The 22,303-nt window shown below is 38.0% G+C and overlaps 2 protein-coding genes and 3 long non-coding RNA genes across 7 annotated transcripts in view; 2 read left to right on the plus strand and 3 right to left on the minus strand.

Moving 5' to 3' along the window:
• Nucleotides 1–561: 561 nt before the first annotated feature.
• The window catches only part of LOC111338131 (uncharacterized), a 96,883-nt gene continuing 75,141 nt past the window's right edge, over nt 562–22,303 (minus strand). Inside the window, exons 1-3 of one of the 3 annotated variants that reach the window (XM_088734790.1) lie at nt 5,822–6,087; nt 1,809–2,366; nt 562–1,403 (exon numbers count right to left, since the gene is read on the minus strand). In XM_088734790.1, the coding sequence (XP_088590916.1) occupies nt 1,213–1,403; nt 1,809–2,366; nt 5,822–5,963 (891 nt within the window). In that variant the 5' untranslated portion in view covers nt 5,964–6,087 and the 3' untranslated portion in view covers nt 562–1,212. Of the gene's footprint in view, nt 1,404–1,808; nt 2,487–2,852; nt 3,011–5,821; nt 6,088–22,303 lie in introns of those variants that run through there. The other 2 variants (XM_022944562.2, XM_088734789.1) reach the window with 2 other exon arrangements.
• Nucleotides 4,684–6,428, plus strand: LOC148721198 (uncharacterized). Its single transcript, XR_015992140.1, has 2 exons — nt 4,684–5,232; nt 5,500–6,428. It is a non-coding gene; the product is annotated as an uncharacterized LOC148721198 (long non-coding RNA).
• Nucleotides 7,390–8,600, minus strand: LOC111338132 (uncharacterized). Its single transcript, XR_002695563.2, has 2 exons — nt 8,498–8,600; nt 7,390–8,229 (listed from the first exon to the last, which is right to left on the minus strand). It is a non-coding gene; the product is annotated as an uncharacterized LOC111338132 (long non-coding RNA).
• Nucleotides 8,702–11,810, plus strand: LOC148721199 (uncharacterized). Its single transcript, XR_015992138.1, has 2 exons — nt 8,702–9,030; nt 10,577–11,810. It is a non-coding gene; the product is annotated as an uncharacterized LOC148721199 (long non-coding RNA).
• LOC148721200 (uncharacterized) lies at nt 14,998–21,884 on the minus strand. The gene is made up of 6 exons (XM_088734769.1): nt 21,223–21,884; nt 18,937–19,193; nt 18,330–18,450; nt 17,735–17,860; nt 17,014–17,535; nt 14,998–16,405 (listed from the first exon to the last, which is right to left on the minus strand). Exons 1-6 carry the CDS (start codon nt 21,284–21,286, stop codon nt 16,092–16,094), a joined length of 1,404 nt encoding a protein of 467 aa, XP_088590895.1. The 5' UTR covers nt 21,287–21,884; the 3' UTR covers nt 14,998–16,091.

Consider the following 22,303-nt stretch of genomic DNA (forward strand, 5'->3'; position numbering starts at 1 on the left):
AAGAATGGTTCCAATTTTAGCTGAGATAATTGTTGTAACAACATTGTTCAGTTCCTGTTTGTAGTATTACAAGAGAAATGACTATTTTTGTCTATTCGCAACACTATTCTTACGAAAATAAGATCGTTGTTTTTCGTCGATTTGTTGTTTTTTTGTTGTTTTTTTGATGAACTCGCTACCATGACCTTGGCAAATGTTCTTTCTTTTGTCAAATTCCAATACGTCGAAGTATTAAATCGGATTGAAATTTTTTTGCCTCTTCTATACTTCTATGTTGGGTGACAATTCTCTTTCGACTCCAACGGCAAAGAGATCGGCTTTAAATAAAAGAATGCAACAGAGCTTTGCTAATGGGCAACATCATTCGGATTCTAAATTTACATGGCGATATGACTGGCAGAAGTGAATTCTGCATAGCAAAGTGATTGATCATACCATGTGTGGGTAACAAAAACCCATCAGAAAACTTTTTTATGAAATGCGAACCCTCTCTTCAATGATATTTTTCTAATCCGGATATGTATTACTTTATAGGAATACCACAAAGTACGAGTCAAATGATTTTGAAACTGATTTAGAACTGTTTATTTGACCAAATCATCTGACAAGGTTTCTTTTATTTCAACTATGGAAACCGCCACTTACGAGCTTATTTTAATTTTCTATCGTGATTAGCGTCGTTATTTTCATGGTTTGTTATCCTTAAACAACTTCAGTTACTGTTAATAAAACATAAAATCTGACAAAGTAGCAGCCATGAATGGAAATTGTGATTTTCCTATCGGCTCATGAGCACTATCTTCGCTTCACTCAATACATCTCAGAGACGGAAAAAATCCATCAACTAAGATTAACTGGCTGTTCCGTTATGAATTGCAAAATGATCATTAAGAACATGCATGTGACTAATCAAGGTGAATCAACTGTCGAGACTGTCTATGCTATGAACTTTAAAAAACTACTGACATGTGAAATAACCCTCAGTAGGAAACTATGACAAATGTTCACGATAAAGCACGTTGAATTTATAAAGAGCGAATATACAATCGCGTCATTTTTGAATCATTGAAAGGAAGAGTAGGTCAATTTGTTCAATCTTGTAGACTTAAATCAAAACGATACTTTTGGTTCAAATTTTTCATAGTGCAAGCGTTCACGTGTGGCAAATGTTTCCCTGCTACTTAATCAAACTAAGCTGGTGTCCTTCAACCATCATTCAATGATATTTGTATAGATCTGCATGAAAGAAACAAACTTGTAATCGGGACCGTGCTTCGCGTTGGCAGCTTTTCTTGGATCAGTGATCTTGTTTCCATCTCCATCTAGATCAGTCGCAGGAGTTGATCCAGGCTTATGGGACCAAAATCCTGTGTCATCCAAGCGATACCAATGGTAATCCACACCTGACAATAAGGAGACAAAAAATGAAAAAGAGGAGAAAAATTCATGCTGACAACCCGGCTCTGATTGATTGGAAGATCTTATCTTAAGGCCTCATTACAAAATCGGAATGAAGATAATAGACCAGAAGTCTTTCTGTGAGACTAACCATCCTATGATTAAATTTACTGTGACATAACGTCCTTCCATCAGGTTTTAGCCGAGATTGAAGATGATTTAGGCTTTTGAATACTTTTAAATAGCACCTTATTTTGTTCTACATTTTAGTTATATTTCTCACTATGGTTTAGAGTACAGTTTAAGGAAGCCATTTTAACTCCTGCCTAAAATGATGCTATATTAATGACTGAGTTACTCAGGATATCATTATATTGTAGGGAGGAGCTAAAGTAGTGTCTGTTCATTACCTGGGGCAACCACCAGTGCTACCAAGCAGTTGGGCTGTGCTGGTGCTGTTGGCACAGGATCATGATTAGGCACATCCATCTTCAATAAACCATCACTTTCAGCACTGCGTAAGGTCTTGCCTGCCGTTATACCACCTACGATAGGATTGCCGCTGGCTCTACCGGGCTGAGCAAAGCTGTTGGTGATTTTCTGATTTGCGTAGTTGTAGCAGTTGTTGTTCCACTGGATTAGCTGGACATCATTCCACCTGCCAGGGTTGTAGATAGGTGCATAATGCTGTATAACATCTTTTTTGTCGCGTAGGATCGAACGGACATGCCTGGGAGAGACCGCTCTTGAATGGCTGGGAGAGACCGCTCCTGAATCGATGGCCTGTCGAATCTTCGGGTGCAAAGCGTCATGAATCTTCCCTTCTGGCATGGAGTCAAGCAGTATCTTTTGATAGGCAGTCGTCTCCTCGCCTAGAATTAACTCTGCATGCTCGTCTTCTGGGTGATGTACTAAGAAACCCCTGTATCCGAGAGTGGCAGGAATATGCTCTTGACGAAGGGCTTTTCCTCTTTCTCGGGCTTCCTGATGAAGTTTTTTCATTTCATTGAACTTCTCATGACGAGGATGAACCCACCAAACGGGATTAGGGACACCACTGAATATAACCAAAGTTACCTTGAATTCTCCTGTATTGTGAGGAAAAAAAACCACCGTGGTATAAGGATAGCTAAACAGTTACGATATGTTACATTCGAATGATCGTCCGATTTAAACCTTTTTGACAGGTCTGGACCATAAAGGCAAATTTGGTGAGAATTCTGAGACAAACGCTTAAAACTGGCCCTGATGTTACTTTTGCATGGTCTAACATTATTTTTCATCATTTACCTACAATTTAGAGCGCACAAATAAGATTTTACGATATATCAGTGGAAAAAGTTAAGAAATTATAATTAACAATGTACACTCGTATTGCAGATCCCAATTTTCCAGAAAAACAAAGAACTAAAGCATTCTTGATCTGATAAAAATAGAATGATGATGTGGCTTACCGTCCATACTTGCTGCTGTACAATATAGCTGACCCCGTCAAATACAGTTGAAGGCGAAAATGTAATAGATCCTCGACTGCGCTCCTGCAGTATTTCCTTGCTAAGTCGTCTGATGAATCGATCAAAATGCTGTTCAAAGTGCCTCTTTATATATTTTGCTTTGACAGGCTCAAGTAATCGTTTCCTTTGGTTTGAAGCACTCAGCTCGGAAGTAGCGCGAGTTTCCAAAAAAAGCAAAGGTAGCCATGAGGCCTTCTGTTCCAAACCAATCGGATGGAAATCTGATTACGTCATTCAGCATTTGGTACTCCTCCTTTTTCATTAGTCGGGGAGAACACTCAACAGAATTTCGAATGTAGCAATCGTGCCCCTTTACTTAATCCTGAAGCAATGTTATCCCCAAGAGCACTCTGACTTTTTAAAAAAATACCTTTTTTAAAAATCTATTTAGTGTTAACTCCATTCGATCCTATGTTGAAAGAAACCTTCAGTTATGTCTTAATAGGCTGTGAGCTTACACGACGATTTTTCTTTGTTTGTCGCTCAAGTGTCTACCTGTACTTGCCACTGTTTCCGATTGTCCTTATCAAGTAGCGGACTGAGAAGGTTAGAAAAGAGACAGTCATAAGTTGTTTTAATTTGATCACGTACTGCTGTGGATCATGCCAAGTGATGGAAAAGCATTATACCGACCCTTTTCCCTGATGTCTGTTCATTATTGAATTAGGATTTCTTTTATCTATTTACACTTAACGATTTGTCAACATATATAATTAAGATGACTAAAGGTGGTCAAAAAAATTTAAACGCACAAGAAAAAAAAGATGATTTAATCGCTTTGGTTTTAAAACAGAACAGTGAATTAAATGAACTTGGATATAAAAAACCCAATTCCAACACCAAGACTGATAAATTCTGTTAAGCAAATGGTTCAAGAAAATAAGAAAAAAAAATTAAACTTCCTGTTCCAAAACTAAGGACAATTAAAAATGTTAATGTACCAATTCCAATATCTAGAGCTAATATTTCCATTAAAGAAGAAAGCACTAAAGAATTTAAGTAAATCATTTGAAATCAACATCATACTATTAAATAGTTGACAGAAACAAGAAAAGCAATTTTTCAAATGTTAAGAAGCCAATTATTGGAAATGAAGGATATTAAGAATGTGTCCACGAGAGCACCAGAAAGTCGTGATCCATGCCATCTCACCGATCTCAATGAAACTTTGCCAGTTCAAAGGATCTACCGCAAAACTCAAAATGCGTGATGATTTTTCTTTGTTTGTCGCTCAAGTGTCTACATGTACTTGCCATTGTTTCCGATTGTCAAGTATCCTTATCAAGTAGCAGACCGCCAAGGTTAAAAAAGAGACAATCGTAAGTTGTTTTGATCACGTACTGCTGTGGATCATGCGAAGTGATGGAAAAGCATATATACCGACCCTTTTCCCTGATGTCTGTTCATTATTGAATTTTCAGGATTTTTTTTATTTATTTACACTTAACGATTTGTCAACATATATAATTAAGATGACTAAAGGTGTGTTTGACGTGTCAGTTTGTAAAGTGTACAGTATGGGTGTGCAACGAGAAATTTTGTACGTATGATGCACGATCCTCGCAGTAGATAGCGCTATTTAAGCAATAGCGAAAATCAGACCTGAAAAAAATCAGGCCTGTACGGGACACGAACCACTGACCTCTGCGATACTAGTGCAGCGCTCTTACCAATTGAGCTAACAAGCCAACTGAGAGGTCTGATTTTCGCTATTGCTTAAATAGCGCTATCTACTGCGAGGATCGTGCATCATACGTATCAAATACCGCAGTTCAAAATGTATGATTTTCATATATTTATTCTATCTCGAGAAATTTTGTGTTTGAAATATCGATAGCTGTTTACTAAAAACTTGAGTTAAAAAAGAGACGCAGAGAGATGAATATGTCTTGTTCGCGTCTAAAACGACTGAAAGACACCTAAAGAATCCTGATAGTCTCGCCTATGTAGCGGCAAAGACATAATTATTATATTGGTGTTGGTGGAGGGACGAGGAGTCTTGAGAAGTTAGTGTTAATGGACGGTGTGTTTGACGTGTCAATTTGTAAGGTGTACAGTACGGGTGTGCAACGAGAAATTTTGTGTTTGAAATATCGATAGGTGTTTACTATAAACTTGAGTTAAAAAAGAGACGCAGAGAGATAAATTTATATTGGTTGCCTCTAAAATGACTGAAAGAAGCTTTGTACCAATGCGTGTGTGGTTAATACTCCCAAAACGAGTGGGGTTCAACTGCATCAACATAGCGCTAACTCGCCGAAAACGCTTCAAAATGGCCTGAGACGCTAGGAATCAACAAAGAAAACAACAAGGCAATAAGGTAAGCCCATTTTATTTCAAAACAAGACATTTTTTCTCTCTTTTAAGGCAAACCGATAACATCCCATACAAACCTTTATAAATATAAAACGTTGCGCAACACGGTAAGAGTCACGTCCGCTTTTCTAGTAGTGAGCTTGGGCTGCCTGTGATATAATCATACATAAATTGTCTGAAAAGTGTGAAAACGAAGATCACATACAACATTGTGGTCGAGGTTCGCCGCATTCTCTTGGTCTCTCAGCGTATGTATTTTCTTTATCGACAGGGGTATGGCATAGTATTATGAGAAAATCATGTGCGCTCTGGGAGATGTGACTTTGGTTTGTAACAAATGTAGCACATTGAGAACTTACGAAGCCGGTGTGTCCAAATTAGGATAGACAGTTCCTAAAAGTGGATGGCCTGCGATATCTTCGGCTGCAAGGTATGATGTATCGTTTCTTCTGGCATGGTGTCAAGCAGCAGCTTTTGAAGGGCGGTCGTCTCCCTTCCTAGAATCAAATCTGCACGCTCGGCTTGGGGGTGATGTACAAGGAAACCCCTGAATCTGAGAATGGCAGGAGCATGTTCGTAACGGTGGGCGATACCTCTGACTCCGGCGTCCTCGAGAAGATCTTTTATTTCCTTGAATCTCTCATGGCGAGGATGAATCGACCAAACAGGATGAGGAAGACCACTGTACACCAACAACGTCACCTTGTATTCTCCTGTATTTTTAAGAAAAACCATTACCTTAGCAAAAGCATAGCTAAATATTTACGATATGTTACATCCCAATCATCTCACGAATTTCGCCAAGAAGGGAACCCTTGCTCACCGTAGAGCCTCCTTCACCAACCGAGGGGGACGCTCGGATCTGACTATTTAAAAAAAATACCTTTTCTAAAAATCTATTTAGTGTTAATTCTATTCCTGTGTTTTCGGTTGTACTTATTAAGTAGCAGAACGCGAAGGTTAAAAAACAGACAATCACTAGCTGTTTTGATTACGTACAGCTGTGCATCATGCGAAGCGAGGGCAAAGTATTATACCGGCCCTTTTCCCTGATGTAACCAACCGAGGGGGACGCTCAATAGAATTTCCAATGTAGCAATCATGCTCCTTTACTTAATCCTGAAGCAATGTTATCCCCAACAGCGATCTGACTATTTAAAAAAAATATCTTTATTAAAAATCGATTTCATGTTGATTCCATTCCTGTGTTTCCGGTTATACTTATCAAGTAGCAGAACGCGAAGGTTAAAAAACAGACAATCATTAGTTGTTTTGATCACGTACAGCTGTGCATCATGCGAAGTGAGGGCAAAGCATTATACCGGCCCTTTTCCCTGATTTCTGTTCATGTTTTCCCTCTCGACATAATCACAGTTAGAGTGTAATATTCTATCTGGCCAGGGCAAGAAACTAAACGTGGCGTAATGGTGGAATAATCATGATATGTATCGAACAAGGAAACAATATATTTAAACTCGTATAATAATAGGAATTGTTTCCTGTACATTTTTCAGAGCATCTGATAAGTTTCTGACGTCGTAAGGAACCTTTTGCACTTTGTGCTTGCTCGATCGAGTGATTCTCTTTTTCTCTGAGAGCTGATCTTAGCAACATTGCATAAAGACATCGCTTGGTTTCAATAGCGTAATTGTTATAACAGCATAGTTCAGTAGTTGTTTGCAGAAAACCAAGAGAAATGACGATTTTTGTCTATTTACAACACTACTGTCACTCACGTTTTTTTTTTTTTTCCAAAAGCACGCTACCATGACCTTGCTAATTTTTCCTTTCTTTTGTCAAATTCGAATACGCAGAAGTATTGGACTGGACCGTAATTTATATATTTGCCTCTTCTACACTTTTATGTTAGGGTGACAATTCTCTATCGACTCCAACAAAGAAGAGGTTGGCTTCAAATATAAAGGATACAACTAGGCTTTGCTCGTTGGTAACATCATACGGATTATAAATTTATATGGTGATATGACAAGCAGAGGAGAATTTTTCATAGAAAAATGATTCATCATGCCAGGCTCTGGGTAACAAAAACCAGTTAGAAAACTTTTTTTATGAAATGCTTACCCTCCCTTTCCCCTTGAGTAATATCTTTCTAATCTGGATATTTATTACTTTATAGGAAGACCACAAAGTAGGAGTCAAATGATTTTGAAAATTTAGAACTGTTTATTTGACCAAATCATTTACTTCAACTATGGAAACCGTCACTTATGAGCTTATTTTAATTCTCTATCGCAATCAGCGTCGTTATTTTCGTGGTTTGTTTACTCTTAAACAACTTGAGTTACTGTGAATAAAAAACAAAATCTGACAAAGTAGCAGCCATGAGGAGATTGTGATTTCCCTTTCAGCTTATAAGCATTATCTTCGCTCCACTTCATAAATCTCAAAGAGACGGGAAACAACTCCATCAACTAAGACTAACTGGCTGTTTCGTTATGAATTGCAAAATGAAGAACGTGCATGTGTCTAATCAAGATGAATCAATGTCGACATTCTGCCTATGCTATGAATTCTAAAAAACTACTGACATGTGAAATAATCCTTAGCAGGGAACTATGACAAATATTCACGATAAAGCACGTTGAATATATGAAGAGCATTAAACATTCGCGTTTTTTTTTTTTGGATTTTTTAATCAATTAAAGGAAGAGAAGGTCACTGATTTGTTTTATCTTAGAGACGTTTATCAAAATGCTATTTTCGGTTCAACTTTTTTATGGTGCAAGCGTTTTATGTGTAGCAAATGTTTCCCTGGTAGTTAATCAAACTAAGCTAGTGTCCTTCAACCATCATTCAGTGATATTGGTATAGATCTGCATGAAAGAAACAAACTGGTAATCAGGACCGTGCTTAGCGTTGGCAGCTTTTCTTGGATCAGTGATCTTGTTTCCATCTCCATCTAGATTAGTCGCAGGAGTTGATCCAGGCTTATGGGACCAATATCCTGTGTTATCCAAGCGATACCAATGGTAATCCACACCTGACAATAAGGAGACAAAAAATGAAAAAGAGGAGAAAAATTCATGCTGACAACCCGGCTCTGATTGATTTGAAGATCTTATCTTAAGGCCTCATTACAAAATCGGAATGAAGATAATAGACCAGAAGTCTTTCTGTGAAACTTAGCATCCTATGATTAAATTCACTGTGACATAACGTCCTTCCATCAGGTTTTAGCCGAGATTGAAGATGATATGTTACATCCCAATCATCTCACGAATTTCGCCAAGAGGGGAAGCCTTGCTCACCGTAGAGTCTCCAGTAGCTCAGTGGTTAGAGCATCCGACTAGATCACGGAGGGTCGTGGGTTCAAGTCCCATCTGGGGCTCGGATTTTTCTATTACATTAAAATTGTTTCATCTTTACATGCTCACTTTGGAGGTTGGTTGGCCGCAACTTGATATGCTTTAATGTGACAGCGTGATGCTGTTAGTGAGTTTAACAGGCGCTGACTAATACGGTCGGCATTAGATAACATAGGGTGAAGTAGACGCGAATGATTAGCATTTTCCGATCATCGTAGTGACGTCATCACCCGACCGCACTGTAAACATCGGAAATTACATGGCGACGTAATCGTGAAACCAGTATGTGGCGGGCGATTGTACGCTGTAAGCTCAGACCAGGCCACGCATCGTTTTCGTTTACGTTTGTAGACTAATAAGCAGTTCGCGGGACAAGCAGATGGATGTTTCCGGAGGAACTCACGAGCCGACCTATTCTCGAGCCACCTCACCCGATGTTATTTGGACCTTTTGCACGGGACAGTACATAACATAGGGTGAGGATTATTGTTATTATTTTGAGAATTCTAAGTTATGTAGTTCAGTGTCTATCATATACACTCTGTTTTTGGCCTTCTTTGTTTAGGGGATGGAGCTTTATGCAATATTAGTGTTATTTTTCTATGCCAAAACTTCCGTCAATTTTACAAGTTTACATTTATCTTAATAATATTAATTACTTGAAGAACATTTTTTGAAAAATTGGTTAGGAGCAACAAATTCAGAGCAAGTTATGTACCAAACAAATCATTGCCTCTTCACCTTGATTGTATGCCCTCTGGGCAACCCTGAATCTAACTGATTGTTATGTCTCTGGGGTATGGATGTTGTATTGATAATTGTATGAATGTGAATGTTACATAATGCAATTAATGTTTTACACTACAAGTGATATTTTAAATATTCTCTCAAAATTGCATGAGCCTTTAAGCGAGTGCAATTTTAAAGAATTTTCAAATATTGCAAGTAGTGTAAATCCTTAATCATTATAGCTTTCTGTTATGATTACTCATTTATTATATGACTGAGAAAATTACAAACATGCTTGCATTCATTAGCAATGCAGTTCAAATTAAGAATTAGTGATAAATTTGCCTGCTATCAGTCAATCATAAAGAGGTAATTTTCTCAGTCATATAATAAGAACTGAAACCTTCTGGTGTGCAATATTTTTAGAATCAACTTACCCCACACATGAGACCTTATGGACAAAATGGTGTGAAGAAGCTAGGTGACAAGTACTTCATGTGTGCCATTTGTTGTTGTGATTGTACTGGCGAAATGTCTTAGTGTGGAAAAAGTGAAACAAAGAAAACACAAAAATGTCTGCATGCAGACTAGAACAAACCTTATACCAAATAAACAGCGTAAGAGAAAATTCTTGTTACAACATAATAACATTCTTCCATAGGAATATGATCCTGTTTCATCATTGAGTAAACATATAGAAATTCTTCTTTTTTTTTTTTGCAAAGCATATTAATCACAGAATATGTCATGCATGTACATTATATATATATGACACTGCATACTGTTTTGTAAATAACATGGTGTGGTTGGCTCATCAAAACTTTAAATGCATCTCAATATTTACAATATACTCTGGCCTAGCTTACTGACTTAAGTGAGTGATATGTCAGATTTTCCCAGCCAAAATGAATTTTTTCACAAGTCAGATAATTCATTTGTTGTTTAGGTTTTGGCAAAAAATTGTTAGCAAATATACTGTTGCATGCTTCATTGGAGCTCACAAATACTGTAATTGAAACTCTCAAAACTGGTGGCATTGGAAAAGTTCAATTAGATACATTTTAGATATCTACCTTTCATCATCCACACTTTGATCAGGTTTCACATTTGCGAAAGCAAATGACAACTAAGCCCAGTTTGATTTTTATCAGAATGCTGTTTGAATTGCACCACAAATGATCCAACTACCTGGTAGTCACCATTTGTGCACACCACAAGGAAAAACAGAGGTAAAGCATAACGGGTAGTTTTGTATGTGGCATCCAGTAGACAAATGTTGCCATATCTTTTCAGGAGTCTGTGCTACCAGGCACTTCGATGGACAAACAGAAGGGTGCTGGGATCCTGTTCCGTAGTGTGGTCTTCTCCATCTGTTGTGGCTGAAGAGACATCTCCACATGACTGGAAGTAGATGAAGTCCTCTGGGCTAGATGCTTTCCACTGGATAACTTTTTCTGCCACATTCTCTTGATCACTTTTTGAGAGTCTGTGCTTTATGGTAGCTTGTTACATGTGGCTCCTTATATCACTCAGCTTAGGATAAAACCTCTGGTTTGAGGGAGATGGTTGGATTTCATCCTTTGCTAATATATTTCATTTTTTATGTAGACAGTCAGGTGTCTCCACATTTCATGGGTGTCTTTCACTCCCTCATTGACAAGCTTTTCAATTTGTCTGATGATCCTGTCATCCACAGGCTGAGATAGGCTGCTCCCCTGGAATGAAATGAGAATAATATGTGTTAAGATATTAATTTCTCTTAAGGCATGTTATACTTAAGTTAAAACAGAGAGAAGTGTCATAGCTCCAACAAGACAACTTATTAAATACCGGAAAGAAAGCGAAAATTTTTTTTCTGATTAACCAAACATTGATTGGTACTGGCAGTTGTAGGTGGACTTCATACCCTCACCTTCTATTATCTTACCTCTCCCATAAGATGATGTGCATGGTCAGTCTCAGTAGGAAACTCTATGTAAATTCTCAGCTCAGACCTCACATTTCCTTTTGCCATATCATCTCTCAATCGTTTTGATTCTTTTGATCTTTCATGTTTTGTATCTTTTTCAATCTGCAGTGAGTTTTAAATTTTAATATTAAATACTGAGAAAGAAGCTTTTTAGTGTATTTTAATATGTCTCATCCTGACTGCGCTTCAAATTTTAATGTGGCAATTTATTGTTGAAAGAGATTATTAGTTTTATTCTGAATGCACACATACTTGTTTACAAAGAGAGATGAACTACAGCTGGTTATAAAACCAACTGAGGAAAGCAAAAATAATGATGAAGATTGTGTATGTTCAAATAGCAGAAGTTATTCTATTGAGTGGATGATGAAATTCTTAAATGAAGATAGAAGTTTATGTTTCTGTATGAAAAAAAAGTCCTTGTCAGCCTTGTAACTGGAAAATTTTACGGTGTTCGTCGTTTCATATTTTGAAATCATCTTTTTGGCATGATCCAAAGACTGAACGTAGCCGAATGTTTCGGAAATTTCCACGGAAAAAAAAAGATTCTTTCGCTTCTTCCATTGTAAACATAGATACGCTTGCGCGATGATTTTTCTTTGTTTGTCGCTCAAGTGTCTACATGTACTTGCTATCGTTTCCGATTGTCCTTATCAAGTAACAGAACGCGAAGGTTAAAAAAGATACAATCATAAGTTGCTTTGATCACGTACTGCTGTGGATCATGCGAAGTGATGGAAAAGCATTATACCGACCCTTTTCCCTGATGTCCGTTTATTATTGATTTTTCAGGATTTTTTTTTTTATTTATTAACACTTAAGGATTTGTCAATATATATATTCAAGATGAACATGAAAGGCAGTCAAGAATATTTAAACGCACAAGAAAAAAGAAAAAGAAGTAATCGCTTTGGTTTTAAAACAGAATAGTGAATGAAATGAACTTGGATATAAAAACCAATTCCAACACCAAGACTGATAAATTCTCTGTGAATGGTTCAAGAAAATGAGAAAAAAATATTAAACTTCCTGTTCCAAAACTAAGAACAATTAAAAATGTTATTGTAGCAATTCCAATATCTGGAACTAATATTTCATCAAAGAAGAAAGCACTAAAAAATTTACATAAAATCATTTGAAATCAACCTTACAGACGCTATTAAACAGTTGATAGAAACAAGAAAAGCAATTTTTTAAATGTTAAGAAGCCAATTATTGGAAATGAAGGATATTAAGACGTGTCCAAGAGAGCACCAGGAAGTCGTGATCCATGCCATCTCACCGATTTCAGTGAAACTTTGCCAGTTCAAAGGATCTACCGCAAAACTCAAAATGACAAACTGGTTTCTCTTTTAGTTATACCCGGGGAGAGATAGACCACTCCCCGGTTTTTCTAGGTTTTCAATAAAAAATCGCCTCATAATAGGTAAAATGTAAGAAGCTCTTACTGCAACTGTATTTAACAAATTACTCTGACGGTTGGTATACATATTGGTAGATTCTTAATAAACGTACGATACAAGTTTCAATCGATTTGATTGGCGGCTTGTCAATCGACAGAGGTAAATAAATTATTGTGTTTTTAAACTTTTCGATTCACTCAAATATTTGATAAGGTTGAGGTCAAATATCTCTGAATTTTTGAAACTACTGACGTACGAAAAAGTCCTTAAGGAGGAAACTATGACGAATATTCATGATAAAGCACGCTGAATATAAAACGAGCGATAAGCATTCGCGTTATTTTTTGTTGATTAACGAACGTAACCGGGGGGGACGCTCAATAGAGTTTCCAATGTAGCAATCGTGCTCCTTTACCTAATTCTGAACCGATGTCTTCCCCAAAAGCGGTCTGACTGTTTTAAAAATACATTTCCGATAAAAGCTGTTTCGTTTTAACTCCATTCTTGTGTTGAAAGAAACCTATAGTGAACTGAACAATACGCCCCGCATATTAATGGCCAGTTATAGTGGAAGCTAAGGAATCATTAGCTGGTTCCCTTGTTGAAGCCTAAATGAGCTTTTTTGCCAGAGACGAATTGGAAAAAGGAGAAGGGAAAAACACACAAAGATTTTTAAATACTCTCGCTTACGGTAGGGTCCAATAATAGGATCAATATATCTTTATGCCTTGATAAGCTGTAAGTTTGCGCAATCATAAGTTGTTTTGATCGCGCATTGCTGTGCATCATACGAAGTGATGGAAAAGCATTATGCCGACCCTTTTTCCTTATCTCCTTTCATGTCACAGTTTCATAAACACAGTTAGAGTGTAATATTCTATCTGTCCAGGGCAAGAAACTAAAAGTGGTGTAACGGTAGAATAATCATGATATGAATCAAACAAAGAAACAATATATCTTCCCTTCACTTCGTAAACCTCAAAGAGACGGAAAAAAATTATGAACTAAGGCTAACCGACTGTTCCGTCATAAATTGCACAGTCATCAAGTACACAATGTGTCTAGTCAAGATGAATCACTGTCAACATTTTGTGTATGGTTTGAATTTTAAAAACCACCGACATGAAAAAGTCCTTAGGCGGAAGCTATGATAAATACTCACGATAAAGCACGCTGAGTTTATCAGTGAAGAGCGAATAAACATTTGCATTACTCTTTCTTTTTTCGATCACTGAACGAAGAGCAAGTGCATTTGTTCAATTTTTAAGGCATTAATCAAAATGTTACCTTCTGTTTATTTTTTTTTTTTTGTTGTGCAAACGTTCACGTGAGGCAAATGTTTCCCTGCTACTTATCAAACTAAGCCAGTGTCCTTCAACCATCTTCAATGATATTGGTATACGCTGTAGATCTGCATGAAAGAAGCAAACTGGTAATCGGGACCGTGGCTTGCGTTGGCAGCTTTTTTGGATCAGTGATCCTCTTTCCATCTCTCCATCAAGATCAATCACAGGAGTTGATCCAGGCTTATATCAGTAAAATCCTGTGTCATCCAAGCGATACCAGTGGCAATCCACATCTGAGAATGAAATGAAAACGTGAAGACATCAGGAGAAAAATATTCATTGTGACAACCTGGCTCCGAATCAATGTTTTATGTTTTCCTCTTCAGTTTGCTTGAAACAGTTTTGTGAATGGAAAATATTTTCAGTTATTTTCAGCATTTAGTATCCCATTAGTACAAGATATTTTCCTTTCCATAATTGCGTGTAGAAATACGCTCCTTGATTTATTATTGTAATTACAATTTTCTAAGCTGTTATATATATATATCGTTACGAGTTCCTGTTTAGACAAACCAAGCACTCGAGTCAGTGAAGGCAGGTGGCAGGCATTCTTTTAAAACTGCAATTGTTAAAATCTCGTTTGGACCACGTGGTTGATCTGAGGTTTCTCAGGATCCCTCTGAGGATCCCTTGTCTCTGCAAATTTTACTGACAGCGCGATTAGCGTATTGCGTCATAATGATCGATGGTGGCCGATCTTTCAAGAAAACTTCCACTTTGACTGGTGATGATGTCAGTGATAGTCTGAGCTCGTAACAGTCTTCGATTCTTGGATCCAGCCACGCTTAATGTAATATCGGGAGAGAATCTGGAACGAAATGGAAATCCTGAAAGCTCGGATTATTGGACTTTTTTTCTGACAAGAAAACTAGAGCCTTTGAAATTGCCTAAGTTTCCCATTTTCTATTTCTATAATCACAGCCCTGATAAAAAAAAAACAAAATAAAAACAAAAACAAACAAACAAACAAAACCAACGACAACAACAACAGCTCTCGACAGCTGAAAACCAATTTATTGATTTCAACCAATTGCAGTTTGCAACATGTCACTATAACAATGTTTATTACGATTACGAGCGAGTACTTGTCTGTCAACAAGAAAACTGAGAGCTCTCACAGAGCTTCTTTTTGTGCAAGAAACATTTCCAAGATGTTTGCGTCTAAGTTATTAGGCATTTATTAAAGTTACTTTTGTATGTAACATACATCGTTGTCTTCCACTTAAAGTGAAAGAGGAAGAGTTATTTGGCTAGACGTTAACAGAAATGTTATAATCTAAACGGTTAAATAAGGTTTTGTGTAAACTTGAAGGTGCCTTCACCTTGGCAGATATAGACTCTCTTGTACCCTGCATAATGGAGACGTAACCAGCTCCGAAATGATTTATTTTGAAAACTGCAACGATTTCTGAATCTTGTTTTGAAACATGTCATAATTATCTATGAGACATTTCCCCTAACTCCCCGTATAAATCAACATCTGGGAACACAACGCTAACAAGGGCAACATCAAAAAGTTGACATCGATGCCGGGGGGGGGGGGGGGGAGGAGTTTTTGCAGGATATTATACTGAGGCTGAACGCTTCGGCAATTGACTAGGAATTTAATTTTGCGGTGGCTGGAGGCAAGGGTTTTTACAGTAACACTTTAAAAAATTTGATAGGTAGAAAGTCTCGAGAGTACAGAACAATCTGATACATAAACTGTGGAAAAATCACGCAATTTTTGACGACGTGGACTCAAAACGTTCCTAGAGTCATTGTTTTCAAGGTCAAACTTTGCATCCTCGAGCAGCAGCCTTTGTGCACGTTTTAACTATATTTTTTCCAGTCTATGGCCTTTTTGTTTTTCTCCAATTTTAAGGGCTAATTTGTGCATTAAAATTATGGAATAAAATTATAAGTCACCTTCATTGTTCAAGAGCCAAAGACCATAGAACCTTTTAACCTGGTCTATTGATTGAAAAACAATACCGTGTTCTCGGAATGCACGCGCGCTTATTCGCCTGTTTGCGTGTTTAAATGCGCAGTACAGGAGGCGCAGTGCGATACTGAAGGATCACCATAGGGGAAATGCTACCATGTGCATGTCAATGAAGAAATGTGATGACAACTCTACCATGATCATCGCTATTATAACAACATTCATTTTGCCGATTTGTTCCATTGTTAAAAGATCCTCCCCCTCCCCCACAGGAAAACTCTTCATCAACTCCGCCATCCCCTCCAGAGTAACCTCCACCGCCGCCAGCTCCCTTGTTGCCTCCACGAAAACCACCACCACCTCCGAACCCACCCAGGGCATGTCCTCCTACTCCCCCTTCAAGATATCCTTGACCTCCTCGACCACTACCGCTGTTTGAAGCAGGTTGTCCATTATCGTAAAAGCCGCCGCCACCACCGCCTACAATAATAAAAAAATAAGTCTTCTCCTACATAAAAGAAAAACTTTTGTTATTAGTAACGGAAAGCGATTGGACAACGATTCGCAGTATTTTCCAATCTAAGTAATTTGGTTGTATCAACTAAGTTGAAATAGTAAAGTGGCCACCGTAAAGAGTTAAAAAGCTGGCGTTTCGGGTGTTAACCCTTCGTCAGAGCGAATGCAGAAATTGTGGGTTGTGTGTGCGTTTATATGCAGAAAGTGGAGCTCAATCTACCTAATCATTCTATGCAGCATGTGGCAATCTGCGGTCTTCCCTCATATGGTAGCACAGAAAGCCGCAAAAGTTTATCTTTCAAATCGTTGTTATCCCCACCGACGCAGCACCACAGTTTCTTTAGAAACGTACCCCCTTATTCTTTCTCCAATCAAGTTTACCTCCTAATTTTGAGTTGAAAGTTTACATTTAAGTTAAAAAAAATTAGTGGATATATTTAATTATAAAAGGCTTAGGGGGACAAGTCAACGTTTAAATTTTGCACTTTTATTTTATCCAGCTATGCAATCAGGGAATGAGAATCCTTGTCAACTGATTCAATGTCATCTCAGCCTATGAGAGAGATTGATACCTGAACTTTGACCATTGGTATTTCTTCCATGTCCGTTGTTTCCTCCTGACCCCAATGGCGAGTTGTATCCTGCATTCCCTGTTGCATTAATGGATGCATCACATCCTGGATGTTGGTTTAACATTTTCTTAGCTCCTCCTCCACCTCCAGCAATGATCAAAGGCGTGTTGTTTCCTCTCACCACAAACGTACCTCCACCACCTCCAGCAGTTTTTGGGTTGATATTCCCTCTATTCCCTTGTTGACCAACAAGCACACGAATGATCTCGTCTTTGGTCAAAACAAAGTTTCCAATCATCCTTGCCCCTCTTCCTCCGTTCTTGATAACACTGTCCTCGCCGTACCCCCCTGAGGCTCCTATTGCTTCTATTCTGTATTCACCAGTATGGGGCACAGTCCACAGTTGAATACCGCTGGACAGGTTAACTTGTCCGTCATGATCCTGACCTGTGTAGTGACTACCGATTGAGTCTGGACCTTGATTTCTGCTCTCACCAAGATTTGTAAAAACAGCTGTAAATCCTGTGCAATAAACATAATAATACCGTGATAATTATCGCAGTAGTATGAAAGTGTCATCATGTTCTTTATTAAGTATTCCACTGGAATTTTTTTCAAGCATGGTCGTTGGCAAAATTTCAAATATTGCCAACTATACCATGCCTGAAAGCAATGTAATGTAAAAGAGGGGCCAGATTTGACGGGGATTACAAATACTTACTCAGAGTACAGTCTATACCGTTTCCATGAAATCCATCTTTACAAGTACATTGATAAGATCCCAGGTTGTTGCCACAATCAGCATTACTATCACACTCGTGTGTTCCATTGAGACACTCGTCTATATCTAAGACAGCAAAAAGACGGTGTCTATTTGTTTTCGCTCAGCTGTTCAAATATTTTAGTACTTTGTAGGAGTTAAAACGTGCCACTCTGGCCGCTAACGTTAGACAGGTGGCCGTCATAAGGAGTTAAATTAAGAGTGACAAACAAACCGGCCGCCGTAGAGAGGTGACCGTTCGTGTAAAGTTGATTTCACTTCTAGTCGCTTAACTAACTGAGTAAAAGGTAACCATGGTAAATGTAAAAGGTTAATGGTCTTAGCAAATGATCAAACAATTCTCTTTTTGATTCGGCTCTAAGAAATTAGTGTTGCATCCAAATCGCTGCTTGATAATTCTCTAAATTCTCATTAACTCTATATTGATTCTTTAGTGATGAATAATGGGGAGGGTGTGGTGAGGGGTTGGTGGAGGGAACTGGTCACACATTATTCATGTTCTTATCGATTGCAAAATCTGTAGAGGATTTCTTACCCTCATCACAATCATGGCCTTCAAATCCAGATCCAAGAGCACACAAACACTGATAATCTCTGTCTGTAAACCCAGCTTGACATGTTGCGTTATTCTTGCAAGAATTTCTGGTGCAAGCATTCTTAAGAAGAAAGAGAATAGGGCTTCATAAATGTTTGTATACATCTTCTTCTGTGTTTATGTCTCACGTGTGCGTTCGTGTTTAGTTCTGAATACCATGGAGGCTAGGTTTGTCAAATCTACGTGTTTCCATCATAGTCCTCGCGTATATTCTTATTTCTCATCACGTAGCTTTTTTCTCCCCAAGCTTGGTGGGTATTCATTCAAAAGTCTTCTAGCATTGTTCAGAACGAGACTCAGTGCAAAATCTGCCTGACTCCTCAAAATTTATCAAAACAGCTCTAGAGGAGGTCATTTTAAATGAAAAAATCTATGCTTCGTCCAATTCTTAATTTAAAAAATGGAATCATGCAATTATCATACCCTTTATTTTGGCGGTTGAAAATAAGAGGAATCAGTAAGAAGTCGAGGGATCCTAAGTCTTCTCATGAAGCTTCCCTGAGCCGGCAAAATTATCACACTCTTCACATGTAAACGTCATCCTCACCTCAGCTCCGCGGTAAATGTAACTTTCATTTTTCACCAGCTCTCCGTCGTGCTCAATAGTCGCATTATTCAGTTCACACTTGTGTTTTCCAGACGCCTGTCTTATCTTATGAAAGTTAAAACTGACGCAGTTGGGTTCCAGGTAGCAATGTAACTTGCAGAGATCCTCTTCGATAACGTCAATAGTTCGAACCGTGTGGTTCTTCAGCCGATAGCCCGGTTTAGGAAAATTGATAAACTTCAAATTGCGGCAGTACGCTAGAGAACAAATTATTTAAGTCAGAAAGTTGCTGGGTAACACTAACCACTTCTACAGGAATTGTTGAACTGCTGAATTCAGTTACAATACAATACAATACAATATTCTTTTTTTAACGAAGGGGACGTAATTAACACAATGAATTATCTAATTTAAGGCCTTCACAACAAACCCACCATCCCTCCCCAGGGGAGGACATCCATCACACAGTAATCTCGTGAGTGGGAAATTAACGTCTCCTGCCCCAACCCTGCAGGAGACGGGACCGGCATTTATTCGTCCGAGAAGACCAGAATATCTAACCATTTCTTGAGGTTATGGAAAGGCAACAAAATCTTCTCAATTATTTTAAGATCTTGATTGTTGGTCCGGCCGGGCCTCGAACCCTCGACCTCCCGCACAACGGTCCTTCGCACTATCCATTGGGCTAACTGGGCTAACTTATTGCTTTGATTTGCTTTTGGCTTTTGCTCTCACCACCAACATCAGGCGAGTGACTACACTTGATCTTGTTACTAATTGCTGCAATTTTAACCTTCCTTTGTGGATGTGATCAGCTATTGTTATCGATCAATGGACTGACGCTGAAGTCCATAAACAACTTGCGTCGATACGTCGGAGTAATTAGTGTTTATCACGAAGTAATAATCCTTTTCTATTTCGAGCATGTTTAGTTCTTCTAAAACGGTTACTGTCGGGACGTTTTCCCGAAGTTTTCTTATTATTGAAGATGGTGTGTTGTTATATCGCGCGACAGCTGCTTTCAACCATGCTGCGTATTATCAAAAGCAAACTGAGAGAAAACCGAGATAGCTTATTATAACTCACAAGGTTTAACCTTGGCATTTTTGTTTTTGCTAAGGAGTGTTTGACTAACTCTTTGTAACATTTTTCAGATCCTGGCTTTAAAATGAAAATTAATATTCCATCCATACTATGTTTTAAGAAACACCAGGAGGCAAAATGTTGAATGTTAGCCTTGAGCATGTACATCATAGGAGCGTACTTGATTATAACAGGAACAATAAATCTTTAGATGTCAAATGTAGTCTCTTTCGTCTTTCTTCGCGCACTTGAAGAATCGAACAACTTGAAAGCAATATCTTTGGACTTAAATATATCTTATGTAGATTATAGACCCGAGAGTCAACAATTGCAGTTTTAATCAAACAAGACTAAGTAAAATTTGTTTCGCGAATTTTCATCGAAATCACCTGTTTATTTAGAGCGTCCTTTCATCGGTGGATCATTAATAACTTATGCCTTAGTTCTACCAGCTCTCTAGAATACACGAATTAAGTCCTCGATCTAAATTTAGAGAACCAACCTTTAAACCAACTTTATAATTAGAGCCAAATTGTGCAGAAAATCCAGGCTTTACCTGCCCAGATAATATATTTAAATGCCAAGTTTAAGCGCTGCTGATTTCTATTTTTCTTTTTTTTAATCTCCATGTAGATTTTAAGAAAGAACGAGTTTTATCTCGTTGCGACGAATTAGAAGGTTTTATTACAAAATTTGAAAGTTTCACTGCTACGTAAATTTTATTTTGAAGAAGTCGAGCCATTTAAGTCGAGTTCAAATGATATTTACATACAAAACTAAGGTCTGCCAGAGGTCAACTCAGTCATCCATCGCGTATGGTCGAAAAACATTAAACAAGTGAACTCACGCATTTTATTGAAGAGACAGAGATTGTATTTTTGAAATTAATTTTCGCTTTTGGTTACTACAAAAACCATGTTCAAAATATTTTATTCGTTTGTAAACTTGTTGTTTCCAAAATATGCGTTACTAAATGACTTCACAAATGTACGAGCCTCTTCTAAATACGTCGGTTGTCTGATGCCAGTCCAGATATGCTTTTAAATGAAATGATTTATCATACTCAACTTCAGAGGAAGCCGAGAAGCGTGTGTGAATATTTCAATATGTCAATAGAGATAATAAAAAGGTAATATATCGCCTTGGTAAACTTTGAAATATTACTCAGCCTATAACTAGGACATAACTGTAAGAGAATCTCACCTTGTCCTTCTGGTATAAAGGAAGCCAAAACGGTGACAACCAAGCAATAGAATATAAAGAACATGTTCTTAGGAAACGTATGTCATTATTCCAGCGAACAGTGAATTGCACACCTCTGAGGGAAAAATCAGACAAACTGAGATAGCTGAACTTTAATTAATCTGCCTTCAATTGGGCCAACTTCTGTGTTTATTTATGAAGTTGTTAGTGGTTGTCACAACTGAATTAGCTTCTCTGGGATGCAGTTGGTTGATGAAACTAGATTATACTTAATTACATTCATTGCGATTAAATAATAAAATGAAGTTGCGCTCTATCGCGTAAACTGCTATTTATAGGCCCTGGGGCTTATGCAACTTTACAAGTGGTTGACGCTTTATATCTGGGGTGATCTGGGGTAGCCTATAAGCTCATCGAAACGAGCCATATTGTATTGTTTGGTTTTCCGGTAGATGGGCCTACAACTGGGGGTCTTATATGAGGCCTAGGCAGTTGACGGAATTAGCTGTTATAGATTGCTTAGTTAGCTTAATTATGTCTGCATGCATGAGTTCAACCTATGGGGCCAAGTCACTCGGAGACCGTTTATCAAATGTTTACATGCTCTCCTTGTCCCGTCCACACTCCACCAAAATATAAAAGACGGTCGTTTTAACAGTTGAACTCCCACAAGTTCTAAAAATGACCCATAAGTTTACTTCTGGTTTAAAAGCGGAGGGGAGGGGGAGGGGAGGGGGAGGGGAGGGGGAGGGGGAGGAGAGGAGGGAGGAGGATTCCAACAAGGAGATGAATTATCTAAAGAATTGGCTCGTTACTAGCTACTGAATTTTGATTTTATTGGATGAAAAGCCCCGTCCAGGCTCCATTTCACGTCATATTTCAGTAAATTGAAATTTTTACTGACAAAGCATTTATGATTTCTGCTGTAAATTGTCGCCATGCCAACTGTCTCGATTCATTTGCTTCACATTGTGTAAGTGAATAATTAGCCGCATCTACATGGATGTATTTTTATATGGCAACCCACAACAATTTTTAGCGAATGTTAGAGTGTGCTTCATTTATATTCCGCCGAAGTTTA

The sequence above is a fragment of the Stylophora pistillata genome, chromosome 10, assembly GCF_964205215.1.
Source record: "Stylophora pistillata chromosome 10, jaStyPist1.2, whole genome shotgun sequence".
Taxonomy (NCBI): Eukaryota; Metazoa; Cnidaria; class Anthozoa; order Scleractinia; family Pocilloporidae; genus Stylophora; species Stylophora pistillata.

What these genes read in the sequence shown, in the direction of transcription:
- LOC148721200 (XM_088734769.1), bottom strand. Translation starts at nt 21,286, where the DNA reads ATGTTCTTTATATTCTATTGCTTGGTTGTCACCGTTTTGGCTTCCTTT. An exon ending in ACATTTACCGCGGAGCTGAG is followed by an intron (nt 18,451 to 18,936) that starts GTGAGGATGACG and finishes TTTCTTCTTAAG; the next exon opens with AATGCTTGCACCAGAAATTC. An exon ending in AGGCCATGATTGTGATGAGG is followed by an intron (nt 17,861 to 18,329) that starts GTAAGAAATCCT and finishes TTGCTGTCTTAG; the next exon opens with ATATAGACGAGTGTCTCAAT.